The sequence below is a fragment of the Sipha flava genome, unplaced genomic scaffold, assembly GCF_003268045.1.
Source record: "Sipha flava isolate LNK unplaced genomic scaffold, YSA_version1 2_pilon_pilon, whole genome shotgun sequence".
Classification (NCBI taxonomy): domain Eukaryota; kingdom Metazoa; phylum Arthropoda; class Insecta; order Hemiptera; family Aphididae; genus Sipha; species Sipha flava.
Window position 1 is genome coordinate 1583755 of NW_020272972.1, and position 25258 is coordinate 1609012.

General features: G+C 25.4%; 2 protein-coding genes across 6 annotated transcripts; one reads left to right on the plus strand and one right to left on the minus strand.

Moving 5' to 3' along the window:
• Positions 1–599: 599 nt before the first annotated feature.
• LOC112686152 (26S proteasome regulatory subunit 6B) lies at positions 600–4294 on the minus strand. The gene is made up of 6 exons (XM_025558333.1): positions 4262–4294; positions 3049–3138; positions 2634–2967; positions 2369–2572; positions 959–1428; positions 600–760 (listed from the first exon to the last, which is right to left on the minus strand). Exons 1-6 carry the CDS (start codon positions 4292–4294, stop codon positions 647–649), a joined length of 1245 nt encoding a protein of 414 aa, XP_025414118.1. The 3' UTR covers positions 600–646.
• A 4-nt stretch (positions 4295–4298) lies between these two features.
• On the plus strand, positions 4299–24953 carry LOC112686150 (folate transporter 1-like). Of its 5 annotated transcripts, none has more exons than XM_025558329.1 (11): positions 4299–4935; positions 5825–5968; positions 10538–10673; positions 19087–19257; positions 19343–19568; positions 21266–21438; positions 21502–21633; positions 21774–21873; positions 22342–22534; positions 24450–24591; positions 24823–24952. In XM_025558329.1, the coding sequence occupies exons 3-11, from the start codon at positions 10548–10550 to the stop codon at positions 24931–24933; spliced, it is 1374 nt and encodes a 457-aa protein (XP_025414114.1). In that variant the 5' UTR covers positions 4299–4935; positions 5825–5968; positions 10538–10547; the 3' UTR covers positions 24934–24952. The 5 variants fall into 5 exon arrangements, with proteins under 5 accessions (XP_025414114.1, XP_025414116.1, XP_025414113.1 ...); XM_025558331.1 differs by lacking the exon at positions 5825–5968 and having other exon boundaries at positions 24450–24488; positions 24548–24591; positions 24823–24911; XM_025558328.1 differs by lacking the exon at positions 5825–5968.
• Positions 24954–25258: the final 305 nt, after the last annotated feature.

The window sequence follows — 25258 nt, forward strand, 5'->3', positions numbered from 1 at the left end:
TATGATAATTGATTAATCGGTTTTTTTATTTTTCAGATATTTTTTGTTTTTTTTGTTGTATCTATGTTAACTACAGCATACTCTAGAACTTTGAAGAAACGTGATTTACAAGAAGTTGAAGACAACGAGGCATTGTATACTTCACATGGTAATTATGGTGGCGGTGGTGATCATGGACACGCAACATCTTACCAGAGCTATGTCTTACACGCTTTCCACCCATCTAAATTCCATGTTAAAGAACACTGAAGATCATAGATTTCTAGAGTAACTAAATACTTTAATTTTACAGGAATTAAGACCTTCTATAGTCTAGCTATTAAAGAGCTATATTAGCTATAAAGCTAATTGTATTGGATATATTTTAAATGTGCATTAATTTTTTCTATTTTTTATTCACATATAATAAAGGATATTGAATTATAAGATGAATAGAAATAATTATTACATAGTGTATATTATCCTCATCAAAATATTACATATAATAAAATATCCTTTATGAATTAAATTAGAAACTATTATATTAATAATTTACAATAAAGTTTTAAATACATTAATTGCAATATTAATATTCAAACGTGTTTATATAAGAGAAAAAATGTTTTTGTATATTATTTCAATAAAATTATAATTAATAATTTTGAACTTATTTGTAAAATTCATGTTCAGATTCATCCTTTTTTATGTTGTTTTTGTATCCTTTTTCAAAATCTTTTGGTAGTACAATGTAACGATTTTCTCGAACAGCATGCATTCCAGCCTAAAAATGCAATACAAGTTTTTTAGATTAAACAATATTCAAATGAAAGTATGAAATTATATTACTCAAACAACATTTTGATGGAATATCTTTTAATATATATTTAATATACATTTTTAAACATGAAAATATTCTAAACAATTACAAAATGTTTGTTTTTGTATTTAATTGAAATAAAACTTGGAATGTAAATATTACCTCTTGACAAATTGCATTAATATCAGCTCCAGAAATCCTGTCTGGTCTAGCAACATAATCTTCTAAATCAACTTCTTCACTTAAATTCATTTTAGCAGTTATAGTAGAAAATACTAAACGTTTTTGTCTACGATCAGGTAAAGGAAATTCAATTTTTCGATCTAAACGACCAGGCCGTAATAAAGCTGGATCCAAAGTATCAGCTCGATTAGTAGCCATTATCACTTTAACATTAGTTGTTTGATCAAAACCATCCATTTGATTAAGCAATTCAAGTAATATACGTTGAACTTCACGATCAGCACCAGTTTGAGCATCAAATCGTTTAGTAGCAATAGCATCAATTTCATCAATAAATATTATAGCAGGTGAATTTTCCTTAGCTAAACGGAAGACATCACGCACCATACGTGGACCTTCTCCTAAATATTTTTGAACAAACTCTGAACCAACAACACGAATAAAAGCAGCTGAAAAATAAAATAGAAATAATATTACATACTGACAACCTAAATTTCAGTTTAATAAATATATATAGGTATAAACAAAATACTATTGGTTTTATAATTTATTAATTTAATCGTAATATTAAAAAATATCATAGCAAATGTATTAGAATGATTTTACAAGACATATAACATTAAAAAAAAACTATTTGTTATTATTATCAAAAAGGCATAAAATAAATATTTATTTCTTTTTTTTACTAAAGAAATATTTTTGTAGTGAAAAAAAGATCAAAAAAAAAAAAAAGATGGTTGGATATGATTGAGAATGAGCGCTGTTAGTATGTGCGCAGGGGATTATAGGAAATCAAGATGAGTGGAGGTGTAAGACAAAGGTGGCTGACTCAAAATAGTAGAGAGAAAGGCGAAGGAGAATAAGAGATATTTTTGTAAAATATTATATAGAATTATATACAATAAATACATATTATTTAGATATTATTAGAAATATTTGTCATTTTACAATATAAAATATCATTAATCATTAGGACAAAGGATTTGAAAATATAAACAAAATTTCTTATATTTTATTGGTACAGAACAATAATATATTAAGTTTTGGTGTAAAGGCCACTTAACTAACACTAAGGCTTGTAACTTTTAAACTGAAACAATATAGATAAATATATCAAAGAATATATTTCAGTATAAAGTGGGTAAATAAAAAGTATACAGTATAAAAAATAATAATAACATTTTACATTTTTTTTTCATAGTTTTTATGAAAGTAAAATATTTGTCTTTGGCTTGCCATAGAAAAAAAGTAAAGCATTCTGGCATGTAGTACTGACTATATATATATATATATCATGATTGAATAAAAAATCCAGAAAAAAAATTTAATTTCTTATAATTTAAAATATTAATAAATTGTTATTCATATAATCATTAAGTATATAATTACCAGTAGTGTGATGAGCTACAGCTTTTGCCAACATAGTTTTACCACACCCTGGTGGACCATACATTAGAACTCCCCGAGGTGGATCAATACCAATCTGCTTATATAGTTCAAAATGTGTCAGAGGTAATTCAACAGCTTCTCGAATTTCTTGTTTTTGCATATCCATACCTCCAATATCAGCATACTGGATATCAGGTTTTTCATCTATGATTATACAATTGTTTTTATTAATACCCCATAAAAAAAATATATATATATCACTAACCAGCCTGAAGCATTGATATAGAAGAATCTGCTTCGGGGGGTAATACATCAACTAAAGCATTGCTATGTTTATGTAATGCAACACTAGCAGATGGTTTGAGTAATTCACGGTCAATGGTAGATAAAATACGAACATAATAATTTGACCCAGTAGTACTCCCAACAATACCAGTATTTTGATCTACCGCTTCTAAAAATTGACCTATTACAAGTGGTACACTTTGAATACGTTTGACTTCTTCTTGGGCATGTAAATATTCTTTTTTTAAATTCCGTTGTTCATCTTTAATATATTCTTCTTGCACAGTCAAAAATTCTAGATACCTTTGTAAACGCTAAATATTCCAAAAAGATAATTAAATACAAACTATTTTAATTTGATATTTAAATTGATATACTGTAATTTTATTATTTACCTTGTATCTAGAATAATGATCTAAACTGTCTAAACATGCTTCTACATTGTTTAAATTAGGAAGAGTTGGTTTAGCATCTTGACTATCATCCTGTAAAAAAATTTAAGTATGACAATTTCAATCAATATATATAATGTTCATGGTTTGTAACTTAAAGCATTTGCATATTTTTATTTTTTATTTTAAAATATAGCAGTGAACGAAATAAATTAATTTTTTGATGCTATGACCTCAAATCAAAAATTTGAATACACATATTTTTGCAAATTTCAAACGTTTTACAGGAAAGTGTTTATATTTGTACTTATTTTGCATATATTGACAAATTATTAAAATTTAAAAATTAAAAGCTATATTAATTTCAATATACAACTCATAGCTTGTAAAATGTTCATCTTGGAAAAATATCTGATTACATCAGTTATATCGAACAATGTAATTGTAAAACGTTCACGTGAAAATAAAAGATTCCAAATATAGTTCGAATACTTGATAGTCAATAGTAGTAGTTATTTAATAATTCAAAAACAATTAAAAAATTGGGAGAGTAACTAAATATTTTGATAAATTGATTAATTTATAAACAAGTTCATAATTATTTATTGAATATTCAATGTAGGTAATACTAATTAATAATGAATATATTAAATGTATATTTTTAGATAGTTTAGTATATATTTAAGTGTTTATTGTAGTTTTAAGTCCCAAACCCTGATAACGTTAAGTATATAATTAATAATTCTTATTTGTAAAACATCAAACGTATCAACTGAAGTATATAAATGATATGAGGTGATTTTATTAAATCAAATCGTCAAGTAATGTCCTCATTTGGGGCTATATGCACGAAAAGGTTAAATACTAAGTTCATAGATCTTATGATCATTAAATCAAAAATTTTAAAATACATGTTTAATAATATTACCTAATAATAACTATAACTATATCTGATCCCTAATTGTACCCAATATATTATATAGTTTAAACAATTATTGAATATTATTAGCTATAGGTATATTTATGATACATGAATAAATTAAGTACAATGAATCAACACATCAACGGGTTATATTGAAAACATTGGTCAAGAAACAAGTGAAGCCGTTTTTAATATACTTAATATAAATGTTGAAACATATAAAATGACACTTAGATTTAGTCTTGTCACAATAATTAATGCAAGCATTACAAATTGAAACAATTAATTACTTACCCTTTCCGGCAACACGATACCGATTTCTTCCATGGTTAATTCTAGTTATCGAACGGGTGAGTAGAATGACTTAAAATTTTCACAGGTAACTGAAATAATGGTCGAAAATTTTGTATCCGTTTGCTCGGTGCTTCGATGTTGTTTTGTCTTGCTTCTATTATCAAAATGATTAATCACAATTTTAATGATAATCCAAACATAATCTTATAACCTCAAAACGCGAGTCGCAGTGTGACCAACGGTACTACGACATTGGTCCGGTTTGCGAACGCAACGCAAACCGTGCACACCGACCACGGTTTCCGGTGGTACCGTACCACAGCAACCGATAGATTACGAGACGAGGCAAATTCAAAGTTTACGCCGCCGTCGACGCTCGCAAACAACGGACGGTTGACCAATCGTTCCGACGACCAGCTGCTAATCGCGGTGGCTGGTTAATGAGGCGTGCATGTTCGTTAGTGTGTGTGTGTGTGTGTGTGTGTGTGTCGTTTGCTGTCGTTACGTCAAAGAATGACGTTTGCACCGTTCATCGACTACAACGAATCCAACGTAGTCTTTTAAACATTGTACGAGTTACAATATTTTTCATCGCAATCGTACCATTTGTTATTTGTAAGCGCCCGTGAGCCCGTTTATCAGATGTGATTCCAGTCCGCGGAACTTCACTCAACGTAAGTTTACATCCATATACGCATCCGCAGGCACGTACGCGATTTTCAGTTATTTGACGAGAAAGACGTAGGTACGCGATGGAGTGGACGGCCGATGTTTTTCGGCTCGGCGAATACAAACCTTAGCGGCTCACGATGACCTATTGAAAGCGGAAGAATTGCGATATTCCGCAAAAAATAAAAATTATATAAAAAAAAAAAAAGTTGTCCTCGCAAAGATCGGCCAAGAAACTTTACCCGTATAATACCCGTTATGCCGATCACCTTCCAGGTGCACGTGTGTACAATACGTGGTGCATATTATACACATACTTGTAATTACATTTCGTCCTGGTGAGAAAAAAGTGTTCCGGACATTTTATTCGGATAATCTGTCTAAAACCATAGACCCGTCTGAAACGGAATAAGTCTCTGACCGGGGTCTAATACCGTGGATACTATAGTTATCATTGCGTACTTACCTTGATTACATATACATGTATGTTCAATCAACGGTACTTATTCTAAACACTGAACTGTATTTTGTGAAATTTAAAAGTACGCAGCAAACATATTTTTATTTATTGAAACATTATTGAAATATACAACGTGGAATTCGCTATGGAGTTCGCTAACCTACAGGTTAGAATATTTATTTCATATTAGGAATTAAAAAGAGTTGCTTGGAATGGACTCTTTATTGGAATTATAAAAACGGTCACTTAAATTTGCGAAAATCGTAAAATTATATATATAAGTATATATTTAATACCTTATAATTCAAAATGAAAATCACTTTTCATTATTGTTGTTTATGTTTGTCTGTGTACATTTAGGCTACAAGTCTACAGTATTTTATTTAAAATATAGCGTTTAGAACGAAAAATTGAAAATTTTAAACCCTGCCTAGATTGAAATTCCATCTTCACTGTGCAGTAAAAATACTAATAAATAATTGTCGGTATTCCGCAAGTGATTGACTGGGTGTTATCCATTTGCGCCAAGAAAAATCAATTCGTTTTGGATACAGTCCATTTCTATCAAAATAAAAAAGGTATGTTATTTCCGACAGCTTACATACTTGCATTAATATTTCATATTTATTACTTGATTTAATTAGTTTACTTTAAATGTCATGTCTTTAACGTACAATAAAGTTATTTTTATAATTCTGAAAACAAAAAATTAACGTGTTATGAATAAATACAGATGGTTGAATTTAATTACAATAAAGATTTTCATGATTTGAAAATTTTTATTTATATTTTGTTATGATAAATTTATTATAATTATTTTGATTAATTATATATTATATTTATTGCCTTATTATAACTATAGCAGTTAAATTTTTGCAAATGGACTGATGAAAAAAAACATATTTTTTTTATTTTGGCGCAAATGGGCTGTACCCATAAAAAATGAATTTTTTTTAGCGTAAACCGGCGATGTCTGATTGTCTATAGTTATTCTTGAATGTATTTTTACTGTAAATAATTTTGTTTTTAGCGCTATATTACTTTTAAATTTGGTATACTTTAGTGTAGTTTTTTTAAAATAAATTGTACACATATATTTTTACATATATTCTGTAGGTATATAGTGATATGATTATGTAGCACGTCACGCGTGGATACCATTTTAATGAGTTTTCGTTGGTTAATAACTTAATCGTTTTGATAATATAATATGTGCTGTTGAATGTTATGCAACTATATGTGATCATCTTTGACAAAATTTGTGGTCGTAAATATATAATACTGCAGTATGATTTTGGTGGTGAATGGTTTCTTTGAATATTAATATATATATTTAAGTGATAATTTATTAATATAAATAAATTTATTGAATTCGAAACTATTATTGAGTATTTTTATTTTATTAGAAAAGATTGTTAATAAAAAAAAAAAATTATTATTATGAATTTCATACTACCTACAAAATGTTATCAATCTTAGAATATGAAAAGTACAATTAATTAAATTCTGAGTACAAAATTGAGTTTGTTACATACATTTATTTAAATAATGAACTATTAGATTTAACTATAACAATTACTTATAGTATTTTAAAAAATATTATGTATCGTATATTATATTAATTTATATTTACTATTGATTGTAATAAATTATGATAAAATTGGGTTATTTCATAAATGCATCAGTTATTTTGTATGGTTGAAATGTGAATTTATCCAGTAAATTGTTTGTTATACCCACTCAATTGTTCTTGTTCAATTACGCTTTAGTAATACTTGTCAGTTGTTCAATTTAATAATTGAAACAAAATTTTTAAACTATATTTTTCATTACTGAGTAATGTGTGTTTATAAAATAATAGTTTGAAATTTGAAGGCATTAAAATTCCAAAATATTATGTTTTAATTTTGTAAAATATACCTAATTCCTTAAAATAATATTTAATAAATTATTTATATAATTTTGTAAGTCTTGACTCTAAAATTACATTTTTTTTAACGAATATTTCTATTGAGATACAGTCAGAATAAAAACTAAATAATATTAGATAAAATAATATTTTTATTTAAATAAATTAAAATTAAAATACTATGTAGGCATTATTTTAGTTATAAGATATTAGTTCACAGTGCATTTCAAATAGCATGCGTATAATATATTAAGCTATATATGACTTTTTAAATTGCTTGTAAAAATATATTTTATAATTTACTAGGTATATAAATAAAAAATATATTTTTCCTTTTTTTCTCTATTTTATTACATAAATTAATTCTTAATCATAGCTTATGAGTATTATCCAAATATTGATTTTTCCTTTTACTTCTGGTATACTCTGCTGTCTTCGTAATAATTGCTGTCTTACAATAATTAACGACCGAAAAAAATTACTTATACTATCAGTTATCATTACTTTTAATGAAGAACCGATAATTTAAAGTGATACTACTATTCAAAGAGTTTTATAGAATGTAGAATATAGTGTATAGGATAAATGTAACCAATACTCACTTGTAAATATTTTCACGTACTATTGGTGATAAGAATGGTGTTTTGATGGATAAAGCCTTGATAATATATATAATAATCGGGTTCATAGTTAGTAATTTTCGATGGAAGTGATTTTTTTCAATTTTTTTTTTTTTTTTTTTTTTTTATCATACATTTAATAACAATAAATATGAAGTGTATTAAATTTGAAAACATATACGTTTTATGATAATCAGATATTAAAAATTCAATGCTAATATATTTAAATAAGAGTGATTTGTAAGTAGTTTTATATTATATATATATATATATATATATAGTGTTATATAATAGACTTACCGAAAAAATGTCAAGTATTTATATGGTTTTATTTATTTTTCTATTGTAGAAAAATTATGTCATATTGTAAGCTATACTTTTTAAAAATAAATTTCAAGTTAACTTTGTTGGCTTGAAAATTATTCATTAAAATAATACAACTTTAATTGCATATAATTTATTATATTGTATATTATATTAAGAAGATAGAGTTAAAAGAATATTTGTTGAAATCTAAGGAATTATATAAGAATAAAATAATTAACAACCACAAAAATAAAATAAAATTAATAATGAAAAAAAAAATGATGACATTAAAATTAATATAAATTTTAAATATAATAAAATAAAATCTATTAAATTCCATCAATTTTTTTTTTTAAATTTTTAAAGGTCTTAGTGTTTTATTAGTGATAAGAAAATACAATGAAATTCTAAAATTACCCATTTTAGGTTCAATTTTCTTTCATAACTATGTGACTTCAACACCTAGTATCATTCTCCTATGTTGACGGTCAAGAAAGTTGGGTGTTAAATAAGGACTCAACTTCTTAACTTACTTTAGAAAAAATTATTATTTTGTCAGTATATTTTCAAAGGAATGCCTTATTAGTTATTCTATGAGCTTAATTAATGTACTCGATATTTTTCTCATAAATTCTTCCACGTAAAAAATTGATGGGTCTTCTTATTTTTCTTCTCCTTTGTCTTTCTCTCAACTATTTGGGGTTAGCCACCTTTGTTCTATATCTCCATTCGTCTCGATTTTCTACATCTTACATATTCGTTCCTTATTCTATCTTCAATTGTCACTCCACTCATCCACCTAAGCATTCTCATTTCCGTAACACTCATACTCTGTTCTATTTTTCTGTCAACCACCAAACACTTTGAACCATATAGCATAGTTGGTTTCACTACACTCATATAAAATTTACCTTTCAGCTTCATTGGAATTCTCTTATCACATAAAACGCCCGATGCTTCTTTTCATTTCACCCAACTGTACTTAATCCTATATTTTACAACCATGCCAAAGACTCCGTCCTTTTGTACAAATGATCCTAAATATTTAAATTTCTTGACTTCACCCATCTAATCACTGCTTAATGTATCCTCATACCCTCAACTTCTTGGTATCTTCCTCCTAAGTCTTATTCTATATAGGTACTATGTTTTATTTCTATCAATTCTCAATCTCTGTATTTTTTAGGGCTAACCTCCATTCATCCAACCTATTATTAACTTCTTCCAGATTTTTTCCAACAAAAACTATATCATAAGTAAACATCATTCACCATGATATCTCACCCGGGTATGTCTTTCGTAACTTCATCCATTGCCACAGAGAATAAATAAGGTCATAGAGCCGACCTCTGATGCTCACCAGCATAATAATACGTTAAAATCTTTTGTTATTCTACACAAACACTTTACATTAGTTCTCGAGAATTCATACATATTCTGAATCAAATTTATATATATTTTTGGGATTTTTGCTCATGTAAATAAAAATTAAATTATAATTACCTATCTAAAAATATATTATAGGGATGAATATGATTGTAAAAACTAAATATGAATTGTGTAATTTCATTTTAATATTATTTGACAACCTATGTCATATATGTTTATTATAGTTATGTTTTCCATTTCATATGATATTTTTAAGTATATTAGTTATATAAGCTTTTAATTTAATTTAATTGTAAAAAATTACTTGACAAATAGTAATCTTCACTTCAAAATACTTATATTATTTATTATTATAACAATAGAAGTGTAATAAATTATTTTACTAATTACCATTAAGACTACTAATTTTTTTTTTTTTTTGTATTTAAAGCATTAAATTAATTAATTTAATTTTCACAATTTATGTTTTAATATTTTTATTGAAATGCTATAACAGTAAATGCTATACAAACTTTATATATATATTTTTTTTGATTCGAGTTATGTATCAAACAAAATATATTTATGATTTTATAGTAAAAATATAAATTCGATTTCTAATAATAAATAATATATTGGGGATCTTTAAATAATATTTTAATACATCTTTAAAATGTATTGTTATTTATAGAATAATTTCACGGGAGAGGTTATAATCTAAAAACTTCACCAGCATTCATAATAATAACATTATTTTTAATTAATTGAATGACAGTGATTAAATATTTATGAATCGATAGTGAATAGTTGAGAATAAAAGAAACACATCTTTAACTATTGTTAATGTTTGTTATGCGTGTGTGAACAACTATAATATATTTTTAGTATAAAAATTTAATTTATAATATTTTTGAATGAAATATGTAAAATCGTGTTAATTTCAGAAATTTCATTATGGAACCTTGGGAAAAGGTGTGCATACACGTATCTATGTATGCTATCCTCCGAGAGATGCGACCTATAGATCCATTTTACGTAAAGTATCTGTCACAACTTCCGAAACAAATTACCGAGGAAACAGTAAGTATATAACAATTTAAGAATAAGATTAAGATAAGTTTGAATATAGTTACACAAAAATCATATTTCAAAAAAGATAATCGGTATGAATATATTATTTGAATTATATATTACAAAAAATGTATGTGTATTGGATATCAAATTGTTTTAGATAGGTACTCATGAAAAATTATGTTGATCGTACTACTGATTGTTACATTTTATAATATCTTAAATATTGCAATCTATTTTTTTTTGTGAGGTACATAATAGGTATAATCTTTAAAAATGATTTACATTTTTTAACATTGATACTGTTGATTTCTATATTATTATTAAAAATAAATACAAAATTCATTAAAAAATACTTATATTATGTAAGTTTTTAATACATTTAATTTGCTCATAGATGTATGTTATAATTAGAGAACGGATTTTAATTTAAATAAATATTTTTATGTAGTTTTAATATCGGGAAGTTTTTAACATATGTGTACGTTTCATTTCATTTTGAATGAACTGATGCCAATTTAATTTTAAATATTTTTAAATATTTTATAAATAAATAAATAATAATGAAATATTTTACTAATAAATATACGTAATCTGTAATATTATAGAATTTTCGTTTTTATTTTAGTATTTTACGATGGACGAAAATATATGATTAAGTCTGTACAATATCTTATCTAGGAAGTAGGTACAAATTTCAAAAAACTTGCAAAACTATTTAGCACTTATTTCCGCTAATTTTGGAATTTTAGTTGGTACTATTTTAAAACTAGAATTTTTATTTTTGTATTATGTATTACATATAAATTATATTGAATTATATTTTATTTTTAATTTCAATATTTCAATATTATAAATAAACATTTATGAGGTAATAAACAAATATATATTTAAATATTTTTAATTTTTTACTAAATTTAAATCCATTCCCTAGTTATAATCAACATAAAAATAAACTGAATATTAATTTTTATTAAATCATTTTTAGTTACATTTATTATTTTAGTTACAGTAAATTATTTTAATTTTATAAATAATGATTATGTGGTTAAAAGTTATAATTATATTTAATAATTTAGTTATCAGGCATGAAATTAACTAATATTGTTTAAAATACTTTTTAAAAATTTATTATAACGAATTCATCAATAACTGAATGACAATCATCAATTTTATGACTTTGTTATCTATGGCTATAATGTACTATTATTTAATATTAAAATATTATTAGATAAATACAAACTGTAATTATAAACGATTAATTTATAATGATTATATTACATATAAATTCAAAAATACACATCATTATTAAATTATAGGTATAAATTAATAATAAATGGTAAATAGTTGTTAAAATATGGATTATTTTTTCAATTCATATTTGGATATTAAAATGTATAAAATATTTTATTTTAAATTTTATTCATACGCATTAGCTTTTAAATTATTGTTATTAAATTTTAATAGGTATTTGATTTGTTTTTATATTTGTTACATAGCATATGATTAAACAAGAAGCATTATTAGTGCATTAAAAAAAAATGTTTTAAAAAGTAGTTTACCTAAATCGTCTGATTTAGATTTAGATTTTAGAATAAATATTTTAATATTTAAATTTTTTTTTTTTTTACATTAGTTAACTTTTAAATAAAAGGTTTTAATGATAAAATAATAATAATATCAATAATAACCAATAGTATAAATAATGTCATATATTATATTATAATTTATTATTAATAATATCAATTTATACTAAATTTATAGTAAATTTTATAATATAATAACCCCTTCTGTTTAATAATTATAAAAAAAAATAAGTAAAAAATAAAAATATTTAAAAAGGTTAATTTCTTTTATGGGTATTATTTATTTATTTTTATTTAAGTTAAAGTCTTGATATAAAGGACTGTAGGCTTGTATTACTGTATTATATATTATTATTCTTTAAAATATTTGTTTTCTTATAAATTATAATTTGGTTGGTAATTTAAATTTATTGTTTTTTGAATTTGGATTTATAAGAAATAAAAATCATTCCTATCAAATTTATTATTTTAACGATACTTAACTATAATCTAGAAAATAATAACTGAATATAGATCACAATAACTTTTGAGTTCACAAATATTTATTTTCTTTATTTAACATTATAAATGAATGAAAAAAAATAGTTAAAGTATATGTCATTTTAACTAATAAATACGAAAAACATTTATATTATATTACATTTATTTATTTCTCAACAACATAAAATCCTTCAGAACGAGAGGTTAAAACAAATTCTCTTGTACAATAATTTTTAAGCTTAAATCATTATTTCAATAACTAAAAGTTCTTTATTTATTTTTATAAATTACTTAAATACTGAAAATTATAAAATACATTATGTATATTTTGTACTGCAGCAATTGTTATTGAAATTATTTTTTTAATATAGTTATGGATTTTAGCCAATTAACTTTTTGGATGACTATAAATAATTATATCATATATAATTATATTATAACGAATTAAAATGCAAGATAAGTTGTATAATACATGAACGATTAAATTCTTCAATTAATTGTAGTGGAAAAATTAGTTTTTAAACATTTTAATTTAAATTATTGAGTTGAATGAATTGTTAGTAAATGGCGTGTGTAATGTATAAAACAAAGCTATTTATAATTTTTTTTTAAATCTAAACTAAAAATACTGTAATGTTGATTATGATTATTAAATATTATATTAAATAGTAATTTAATGGCTAACTTTATATTCAATCAAAGGTGTATTTAGATGATATGGGTGTTAGAACATCCCCCATCGACCATATTTTATGGTATTTCATTAAATTGCAAACTTACTTACAGTATAATATGAATAAACGTTGTATACAACTTACAGATTTGACATATACTGTTTTAATTTAATAATTTTCATTAATATAATAATTTATATAAATACATGGTATTTATAAATGTAATACGGGGGGACAGAGCCCACCACTTACCATAAGTATATTACATATTAAAACACCCCCTTTAAATGATTCCTGGATACGTCACTGTATTCAATAATTCCTATTCCATTATTAAGTCATTTAATTTTAAATTTGAATCTTTGTATTCAATTAATTATTTAATGGGAGCTTTGACAGTTAAGCGGTATATCCTAAATTATATTTAAAATGAATTATTGCTTTTTGTTTTTATTTTTTATTTATTTATTTATTTTTGTTATTTAGGTCTTTGTCAAAAACTACTGAGAAATTAAAAAAAAAATGACCCATCTAAAATACAATTCGTGATGAATTTTCAATATTTATGAAGGTACTGCATAAAAATGTTGAGCTTTTTCTTTACATAATGAGTTTTTTCTGAATAAAAAACTGGGTGAAAGTAGTAGAAGTAATAAAATCTACCTTTTATAAACTTTACCTTATCCGATTTACTTAAAATCTAAAGTTGTTTTCTAATTATATAGCTACCTAAAAAGAGCTTTTTAAATATGAATAATATTTTACACATTAGATATTTTATTGGATAGAATTTTTTTTTCCTTTATATATATATACAATCTGTTCCTAAAATGTACAATAAGAGTATTTGCTTTAAGTATATAATGTAACATGAGAATTTGATTAAAGAAGCCACCCAATGATGACACTTTTAATTTTTAATTATTATTTTAAACATTTTTTTTTTTTTTTGCTAAGTTAAAAGATCTCTATACCATTTGCGCTTTAAGCGTCTTGGAGGATTTCCAGGAATAGTATTTGTTGAAAGAGAGGCTAGACAATTGTGGAATCTGCTATAGTAAATTATTGCTTCTTCTTTAACAGATTTAATTTTCAAATCGGTGTGGAGGGTATGATTTGAAACATATGAGGGGAAGTTTGTTAGTTTTCTTAAAGCAATGTTTCGAAAAGCCTGAATTCGGCTTATATTCGACTTTTTAGCATTTCTCCAGAGTTGGAGACAGTAAGTCCAAATGGGTTTGATGAGGGATTTATACATTAGTAGTTTCATATTTAGGTTTGTGTGTTTCTTATTCACTAGTAAAGTTTTGAGCATACGAAGTCGGAGGTTTATCTGAAGTCTTTTTACACGCGTATGATGGGCCCAGGTGAGTTGGCGGTCTTGGGTTAGGCCGAGATATTTTACAATCTGAGTAGATGGAATTTGAGTATCGAAGAGAGTAACGGCTGGACAACGTCCGAGCTTAAGAGTAAAGGTTGTGTGATTTGATTTAGTTTGATTGACCTTAATCCTCCAATTATTATACCAAATCACCATAAGGGAAAGATGATTTTGCAGATTATGTGATGTGACAATGGGGTCTTCATTAGTAGATATAATAACTTTATCATCAGCATAGTCAGCCACTATTGTGAGGGGCGTGGTTAGTTGATCTGAAGTAAATATGTTATATAGAATTGAGGATAATTGCCTCCCAGTGGAACACCAGCACTGATAACAGCTAAATAAGAATATGTGGATTTAAAATTAACTTGAAAGAAGCGATCAGTTAAACATGACTTAAGGAAAGTATAATAAGTAAGAGGCAAAACTTTTTTTAGCTTGTAGAAAAGTCCTTGGTGCTATACTCAGTCGAAAGCCTATTGAATATCCAGAAAAACACAGGAAAAATATAGTGTTTTTTCAAGTACTGAAGAAACTGAGTAAACTAATCGATGCCCTTGATGGATAGTTGAGTGTTGTGCACGGAAACCAAATTGATAGTTGGGTAGAGTTTTATTTTTACTAATAAGGGGAAGCATTCGTTTCAATATGAGTCTTTCCAGAACTTCAGAGAAAAATGGTAGTAAACTAATTGGTCTATACAATATTGCTAAGTCTGGAGGCTTATTTGGCTTTGGGAAAAAAATGATTTTAGAGAACTTCCATAGGAGTGGGAAGTAGGACAGTCTGAGTATGGCATTGAATATATGAGTAAGTAGTACAATTGCGCATTTTGGTAGGTATCTAGCCACTTCCGCATTTATTAAATCGAAGCTCGGTGACTTCTTGAGACAATATTTTTGAATGGTAAATTTAATATCGCACGGTGAAAAATGTTTAACTAGGGGAGTATTTGGAAAGGGTAAATCAAAATACCTAAGTACCGCATTTGTGTTAGTAGGTGAAACGTCTTGATTAGGTTGGAAAACATTAAAAAGGTGGTTTTTAAATAGTTCGGCTTTTTCAGAGTCTGACGAAGCGTAGCTTCCATCAGATCTTTTAATAGGTGGGGTAGTAACTTTATAATGAAGTGTTTAGCCGCTTTCCAAAGACTGCCATTTTTAGTTGATAAATTAGTAAAGAAGTTTTCAAAAGAACGATTTTCACCTTTCGATAAGACTTTTTTAGGAGTGTTGGCTAATTTATTGTATATTTTTTTGTGGGAAGGTAGACAAATGCGTTGGTATATAGCTCGAGCACTTCTCTTTTCAGCTATAAGGATACGGATATTAGGCGGAAGCGAATTAGTATAATTATGTACATGTTTTTTAGCTGTGTTAGCAGATCAAGCTGCTGTTTGAATAAAATTCGTGAGGTTATTTACAGCTGTATCTATATCATCATTATATTTTAATCATATATTTATATGAAGGTTCTGATTCACAAGGTCGTGAAATTTGTGTAGGTTCGTAGAGGCGTAAAAGAGCTTTGGTGGTACAGTACTTATTGGAGGCTAGTCATGAAGGGTGAGAATGACCTATGAGTGGTCCGAGTTTAAATCCAGAATATTATTCATATCAAGGTGTATATTTTAAGGGATTTTTGTTACGAACATATCCAATATATCGGGATTTTTATGGGGGGATGATGGCCAATAAGTAGGACCTGAGGGAGCACCTTGAATTTTTTAGAATTTATGAAATTTTAGAGAACCTTTCCTCGGGGATTTTTTACCCGACAGCCCCAGCTCTGATGCTTCGCATTATAATCACCGCCTATAATAAAGTTGTTGTTTATTGTGTTGAAATAATTGTCAAAGTTCGCATGAGAGACATTATGTTTTGGAGGTGAATAAATTACAGCAACTGTGATTGGGTTGTTATTTAGATGAATTTGTATAGCACAAGATTGAAGAAAACCTTTTCAGAACTTTGGGAGGGATTGATATATTAAAGTAGATTTTACTAAGATTGCTACACCAACATGCGCTGTGTTGTCTGGGCGATTGAATTTATGGAGTTTATAACTAGGTATATGTATGTACGAGTATTGGGTAAAATAGGTTTCGGTAATTAAGGCTATATCAATACGTTTATTGTATAGTACTGATTGAAGTTCCAATGTATGATTTTTTTAATCCGTTAGTATTAAATAGTAAGATAAGTAGGGATTTATTAGTAGCAGTATTAGTCATTTTTTTTTTTATCCAATAGAGAGAAAATTACTTTAGTAAGTTGTGTTATTAGTGGATTTAACAAAGATTTAAATTCTTCTAGAAAATGAGTCATTACTTTATTCATGTTAGGTTCTGAGGAGGGAGGAGGATGAGTTGAGTGTTGGCTAGAGGTAGCCTGATCATAGGAACGAGTATTATTTGAGGGGGAATTATTTGTTGGGTGGTTAGTTTGTATATTAAATTTAGAATTATCAGATAGAAAAGCATTGTTTGAATGATGCTTCTTGCGCCGTTGAATTTCTTTGTATACCGAGCCTTTGTAGCTGGCTGGATGGTTTCCTTTACACAGAGCACACACGAGTGGAGAATCTCGAGAATTGGTGCAGTCAGATGAAAGGTGGGAATTGCCACAGCGAACGCAGTGTGATAGAAATTAAAATAAGATTTGGTGTGACCGTATTATTGACAGTTAATATACTGACTTATTTATTTAGGTTTATAGATTCCTCGAATTTAATTTTGGTGTGGAGCATAGAAGTCAGATTGTAGATATCATTTGATCGGGGGAAGGTTCGAGGTCAATGAAAAAAAAGTGGTAATGGACGCTTATGGACTTTGTGAATAACGTTTGTAACATTACGATCCTCAAAATTTCGAAGTTCCAGTTCAGATTTGATTAAGCTGATTTGCGTTGATGAGTGTAAATTTCTAATCATTACATGAGTGGGTTTGTCTTGATGGAGCTGATACTTATGATATTCTGCTTTTTGATCCTTGAGAAAGTGAATTAGTGTTCTGTATGCATCAGGAGTACTAGTTTGAATTTTTAATCGATCCGTGGAAGACTTACAAAAAAAGTTTATCTACACCAAGTATCTCAATTAGACTTGAGCATAGTTCAGGAAAGTCTAGGACACCTTTTATAAAAATTGGAGGAAGAGATTTGATAGTAGATTCTGTGTTGTTTTAATCTGCATTATTAGAACACATGTTAGGTTAGTGTTATGGTTATCGTTAATTTTGTCATTAGTATTATCAGGTGTGCTGAAAACTTTAAATCGATTTGCTGTTGCAAATAATTTTTTTTTTTGGTTGGTTGACTAGATGATTTGGGTGAGTTTGGAACTGATGAGTTTGAAAGATTTCTTTTATTCATATAAATGGTCCAATTTCCATTATCTGAGGTGTCATTTGAATTCGATTGAGTCGATGTACTGTTATTAACAATTTTAATTGGTGGTACCAATCTATTATTATTATTGTTTCGGTTGTTGTTCCTTTGATTATTGTTTTTTCATTATGACATTAGTATTTGTATATATATATACAAATATTATTATTATTGACGCGATAGCGAACAACGTGATAAGAACGACTAAGAATCTCGAGGCCACCGCGGCGGCTGCCGTAATGAAAATTCAACTGCGGTTAATGTGAAATACCGTCCAAGTAAAACTAAATAAGCGTAAATTTCGCGTTTGAAATTAATTTTAGTTAAAAGATCAAACAATCACTAGGATAATGCATTTCGGCTGGTTTACCGTATTTGTAAGTGAATAATTAATCGAAAATAAAAATAAAAAAATAATAGCACACGGAAGCACGAATACACGTGCGTGCCGGACGACCGTTATCGCAGAACTGGATAGAACTAAAATATTTATCATTTCTGTAGATTTATTTATATCTAAAGAGTATTCAATAATGTTTAAAAATAGTTTTACACTTTTTGTGTATATATTGTATGATATATAATGACTATAGATAAATTTTTTTTGTAGTTTTCTGATTTTGCTTTTGTTTTCTCTCACTTATCAATATAAAAATGGTATTATTGATTATTATTGTAATAGTATGTAGTTGAATTTGTTGAACTCTCGTAATGGTGTTAAATTAATATACCATGAAGTATAATGATGTTGAGGCATAATAAATTGTTATGAAATATTTTTATTATTATCACCTAATATATCTATGAAATAACATCATTGATGGTCCAAATAAACTTGTATTTTTTAGTACAATAATTATTATTTAAATAATTGAACTGTTTTCTAACTTTAAAAATAATTTATGATTTTAGATTGGAGAAGAAGTATATCCGATTGGTACTTATATTAATGTATTTTTCGTTGTTATTGTTTTTCTCGTAACTGATTATTTACGATACAAGCCAATTATGATCATAAATGGAATATCTGGTATTATTTATTATAGTCTACTGTTAGGGTCTCCTACTACTATGAAATTAAAAGTATGCATTCATTGTTTTAAATTTATTGTAGAATTTTGCTAAAAATTATGTATCTAATGTAACTCCCATCATCAAATGTTTTCAGATAGGTCAAGTATTTCAAGTCATTTTTAGAGCAGCTGAAGTGGCATATTACACATATATGTTTGCTCAAATTAAGAACAAAGATCAATACCAGATCGCTTATAGTAGAGTAAGAGCTTCAGTATTGGTTGGAAAATGTGGTTCTGGTCTGCTGTCTCAAGTTGTGATATCATATTTATCACCAAATCTAACTGGATACATATATTTGATTTATATAAGTATTTTTGGTAAGTCGGCATTTTTTAAAATCTTAATCTGTTTAATATTAGATTCTGAGTGAAACGAGAAATGTGTTGAGTTTTATTATAATGTGTATTATTTTTACGCGTAAAGGATTTCGACCAGAAGAATTGCTCCGACTATCAAAATTTCCAAAAGAAAATATTTTTTAGTTAGAAATTCAAAAACAACTGCAGACGTTCAACAAAATTAATATTCATTACGGGAACTTGTTAGATTGGGGTCAGTTGAAACCGAACAAGGCTATTGATTAGCTATATATTGACGTACTTGTACGAATTGCACATCAAAAAAAAAAAAATAGTATGATGTGTGATATGGCGTGTAACTCAGGTCATACTTGCCAAAATATTTAAATATAATACAATTTTTTTTTATTTACTTTTTTTTACACATTAAAATGTATTTATTATTTTATTATATTTCTGGTGTTTTACATATTTATTTAAATTAAATTATGCTTTATAATTTTTATAAGGAGGACCTTGCCGATTTTACGTATTCGGTGACAACGTTGCTGATTTCATGAAATCGGCAATTTCATAAATTCGGCGTAACATATGCACCATTCATTATAGATAGTATAACATTCAATAGCTTTTTTTGAGATATTTTAATATAATTAAAAATGTCATGCTTTTTAGATTGTTTTGTAGTATTGTAAAATATCGATAAAATAATTATAGTTAAGTAAAAAATCTTAAAAATGTAGTACAAATTTTCTCATAAATATTTCTTACGGATAATCAAAAAAATTTAGCTTATATTTAAAAAAAACGTACTAACGTTTGAATTTTAAATGTGGACAAACCATTAAAAATCACGAAAATCCTCTACATTTTAGATTTTAGAATTCATAAATATGTATACATATATATTTATACTTTTCTTCAGAACAATGTTACATTGGTTCCAAGTTTAAAGACTTATACAGTTGAGTTAACTAGTAATTAAGTTATAGTTAACGAAAAATTACTAAAATCGATTATGATTTTAATACTCAAGATTTGAAAATTAAATACCAGATTCATTACAAGTTTTGATTATATTTATTAAAAAATTGACGGAAAAGTTGCAAGAAATTATTATGAATAGTAAAAAATTTAATTTTGACAAAATGGGGTAGGTAATTTCAATGAAATTCATTCATTTTTTCTAAATGTTTATATGAACTTTATTTAAGTGATATTTTTTTGTCGAAAAAATATTAACCCTAGGTTAGTTAGGTATTTTAATTGTTATTAATATAATAATGGAGTCAAAATCTAAATTCTAAAGTAATACTTACATTATATTTTTAAATGTCTGTTTTACCAACTTAATTTTGATATTATTAGTTACTTATACTAATATAGTACACTAAATTTATATATAAAAACCAAGTCACTCAATATGCTTTGCTCGTTATTGTTTTTTGGAAATCAATAGTAGGTACATAGACTTTAAAATGTATCCATATCAATTTCACAAGTAGAATTTTAAATCTCACCCGATGTTCTGTAATTCATTATTAAATAATTAGCAATTGTGTTTTAATTTCTTTAAACTCCTAATCAGTAATAATATGTTTTTATGAAGTGAAAAAAATGTATAATCAATAATTTTATATAAAATGAAACATTTTTATATACTTGTATGGAACAACTATGATAAATTTATACTTGTATCTTAATATTTTTTCCAGGTATGGTTTTAACTACAATTTGGTCATTAATTATACCACCTGTTAAATTTAGTTTATATTTCTACAAACAGAAAGAGCCTGTTATTAATTTCGAATCAATAGATACTAAAAAAATCATTCAGAATAAAGTCATTGAACCATTTCGTGAAAATATTGACAGAACGTATACACAAGTATGTAAAGTAAATTATTATATGAAAAAATCATGTTTATAATTTAAACTGTATTTAACGTAGAATGATTTGAAAAAATTAAAATGTTCCGAAGTCATACGGAAGCTTTGGTTGGATTTCAAAGTATCCTATACAGATGTTAATTTATTGAAGTGGTCGGTCTGGTTGTCATTATCACTTTGTGGTTATATTATGGTAAATATTATTAGTTTATAATAATAAATACAACTTACGAGAAGTAATAGAATTTTTTTTTTTTTTTTTGCTGAAACTTTTTTTATTTTTATTTTTCTATAATAAAATATATCATCTATACAAATATTATATTAATTTAGATTGGACAGTATATTCAAATTCTATGGCAAAAACTTGAAAAACAAGATATTAATGCTCATTTGATGAATGCAGCAGTTGATTCACTAACTACAATACTGAGTAATATTTATATAAAATATTTATTTAGATACGTACAAAAGCCGATAAAATATTTATACAATTATAATTATTTGTTATTCATAATATTACTAATATGAAATTGATAGTTGCAATATAATTTTTAACAATTTATACTTATTATATTTTTATGTTGTAATTTATAATTTTATTAATTTACATCACTTTACAAATATGCAATGTAAAGTTTATTGTTGTCATAGGAGATTAAAACAATTTAAAGTAATTGACAGACTATGTAAAAAAAAAGTAAGTTGTGTTATTTTCATTTGGATCCATTAATATATTTTATTACAATTTTTATAAGTTTAAAGAATCTTTTATTATATTTAATATCATTTTTGAAGAAAAGCGTAAAATTCAGCTAATTTTTCTAGTTTTTATTTCATGTAAAATAATTGTACTTTATTATAATGAAAGAGTTTTTTTTCAAAATAATTTATATTTTAGGTGCTGTTGCTACATATTCTACGGGAAGAATAAATGGAAGTTGGGACAAGTATGGAGAATATTTAATTGCAATAGTATCGATGGGACTAGGATGTATATTAATTGTTCTTTCATCAAATAAATCTTTAAACTGGTCATATGGGTACTACATAATATTCTGTTGTACCTATCAAACTATGTTAACGATTTCCAGGTAAAATAACAAATAAAATTTGAATTACCTGTCAGCGTATTATGTACTCACAATAAACTTGATTATAGTACTTAACTAATATTTCGATTTTATTAATGATATTAATATTGATTCTGCTCTTATGCTAATATTTTATTTTACATTTCTGTTAAATGTTATATTTCTAATAAATTTCTATATATATTATTTCTAATAAATTAATATTAAATTATAATATTAATTTTTAATAAGGTTATATGATTTGCTTATTAATATTAATCTCACATTAATTAAGTTACCTAAAAGTATATTTATTTAAAATTTAACTTTACATAAATGATTTTATAAGCTAAGTAAAACAATAATAAAAGATACTGTAGGCCTTTGCTATTATATAATAATTAATTTTAATACATTTATATAATAGATATTGACATAACTAATGTTGACGTGTAAACATTATTTTCATTCGTCCTATGCCTATAATCAATTAATTAATTTATTTCAAATGTTTATCATTATGATTAGGAAAGAACATAAGTACTTAAAAATTGGTAATAATAAGCTGTTTCGTGTTGACATTAATAATTAATATTATAGTGTTTAAATTTTTTTTTTTAATTTTCCATTCATTTTTATTTTTTTATTTAAATTTGATGATCATTTACATGGGATTCCTCATACTGCTATTTCTTAGTTTAATATTATTTGTAATAATTTTTTATCACCAAATAATAAAAATGCTATTTAATGTGTTCCAATTCATTTTATTAAAAAAAAAAAATAAATATTTTTATAGTTAAAATCAGGAAAAACACAATTAAAACAGTAATAAGTGATTGGTTATGTTAATTAATTAAATAAATAATATATTATTATACGTATATAATTTATATTTTTATGATGACTATAATAAAATTATTTTAAATAAAAAATAAACAAAATGCAATAAGCAACTTGTTTAATATTTAAACCATTAATCGAGTGTATTTTTTATTTCATGAGTTCATTTTTCGTGTATACAGATGAGACTAGTAATGATTTTAATTTACAGTTGTTTTCCAAATATAAATTAAAATATAGCCGAGTCATGGAAAATTGAATCCAATAGAGTATTAAAAAAACAGTTGTCAAGAATTTCCAGTCATTGAGGTTTAAGTTACGTCGTGACATAACTGTATTTAAAAGTGCTGATCATGGAGTGGCAAATTATCTTTTTTTAGTTCACATTAATTTATACAAGTTGAGGGAATGAATAATTAGATACTCTTTCCCTTAAACAGCTGAGTCTTATAAAAGTTAGCTTATAAATTTAAGTCTTATAAAAGTTAAATTTATAAGAAAAAAAAGTTGATTATATGGAATGTTCAAAATTTGAATTAATTTCTTTCCCTTGCTTAATTTTTAGATTAACTGTTGGACTACCAGGAAAGATTTCTTTAAACTTGTTTATGTTGTTCTTTAATTTCCATCAGAAAAAATTACACCCTTAAGGTCAAGTCTGTGTATAAGAAAATATTAATTATTATAAGCCTAATATACAAAATTATTTAGGACTTATATATTAATACATTGCCATACGAATAAATAAATAAATATTAAAACATAAAAAAAAGGTTTTAACGTCTATAATAATAGTATGAAAATATACCTATATTATTTATGCGTTGATAGTCAGGGTTCAAACATAGAGTATATAGAATTTATAAAATGTTAGCGCCCCTTGTTTCTACATAATGATTATTTTTTCTGGTTTTTTCGATAAGTATATGTTTAAACTGTATGTTTTTTTTTTATTAAACGTTTCATTAAAATATTTTTACACTAATATACCAAGTGTAAATAATAAAAAATATGCTTGTATAAATAATAAAAATATTAATAATAATAGTAAATAAAAGTAAAATATTATAATTTTGTATTTTTTAAATTTTAGTGCAGAAATAGCTAAATTTTTAAAACGGGATTGTTATGCGTTAGTATTTGGATTTAACAAATTTATTACATCAATTTTACAAAGTTTTTTTGTTATAGTCATTGTCAAAGATACATTCTTCTCATTTAATATAGAAGAACAGGTAAAATATATTTAAATATTTATAAACATATATCTATTTTATAACCACAAAAATTAAGTATAACTGTATTGATATCCGTTCATATAATAATTGTTTTATTATATATTAAGCATTGATAAATAATAAAAATTATAAATTGTAACACATATAAGCAAACATTTTTACAATTTTATAAATATTTTATAACAATTTATATTAGTTTAATTTTAAGTAATATTAATATTTTTTCAGATTTACTTCTATGGATTATATTTTGCGTTCTTAGGATTTGTGTATATTTTACTGTTCTTATTGGTAATGAAAGGAGTACTAAAGAAAAACATCTTAATAAATACAATTTAAGCATTATTGTGATTTATACAAATATATAAATATGTAAAGTAAGTTGAATAAATAATGAATATTTAAGTCTGTTTACAGATTTCCATATATTTATTTATTTTATAGGTATTATCATAAAGATTAAGATTAAAAAACTTGTCTGTGATTAAAATGAGTTTGACATTGTGTTTAAATCTTTGAATTATTGAAGGAATAGTACATTTAACATTTACTATCTGTGATGACCTTTAAGAATTGCATAGTTTTGTGAAATATTCATATACTATGGGTATGTAAAATAAAATAAAATGTTAGTACTTCAACATCAAATGAAGTAAAAAGTTAT

Coding starts and splice junctions, on each gene's coding strand:
- LOC112686152 (XM_025558333.1), bottom strand. CDS start 4,294: ATGGAAGAAATCGGTATCGTGTTGCCGGAAAGG. Junction 3,139..4,261: donor GTATCGTGTTGCCGGAAAGG/GTAAGTAATTAA, acceptor ATTTTTTTACAG/GATGATAGTCAAGATGCTAA. Junction 1,429..2,368: donor TGTAGCTCATCACACTACTG/GTAATTATATAC, acceptor TTTATTTTTCAG/CTGCTTTTATTCGTGTTGTT.
- LOC112686150 (XM_025558329.1), top strand. CDS start 10,548: ATGGAACCTTGGGAAAAGGTGTGCATACACGTATCTATGTATGCTATC. Junction 19,569..21,265: donor GATTTATATAAGTATTTTTG/GTAAGTCGGCAT, acceptor TATTTTTTCCAG/GTATGGTTTTAACTACAATT. Junction 22,535..24,449: donor ACTATGTTAACGATTTCCAG/GTAAAATAACAA, acceptor TTTAAATTTTAG/TGCAGAAATAGCTAAATTTT.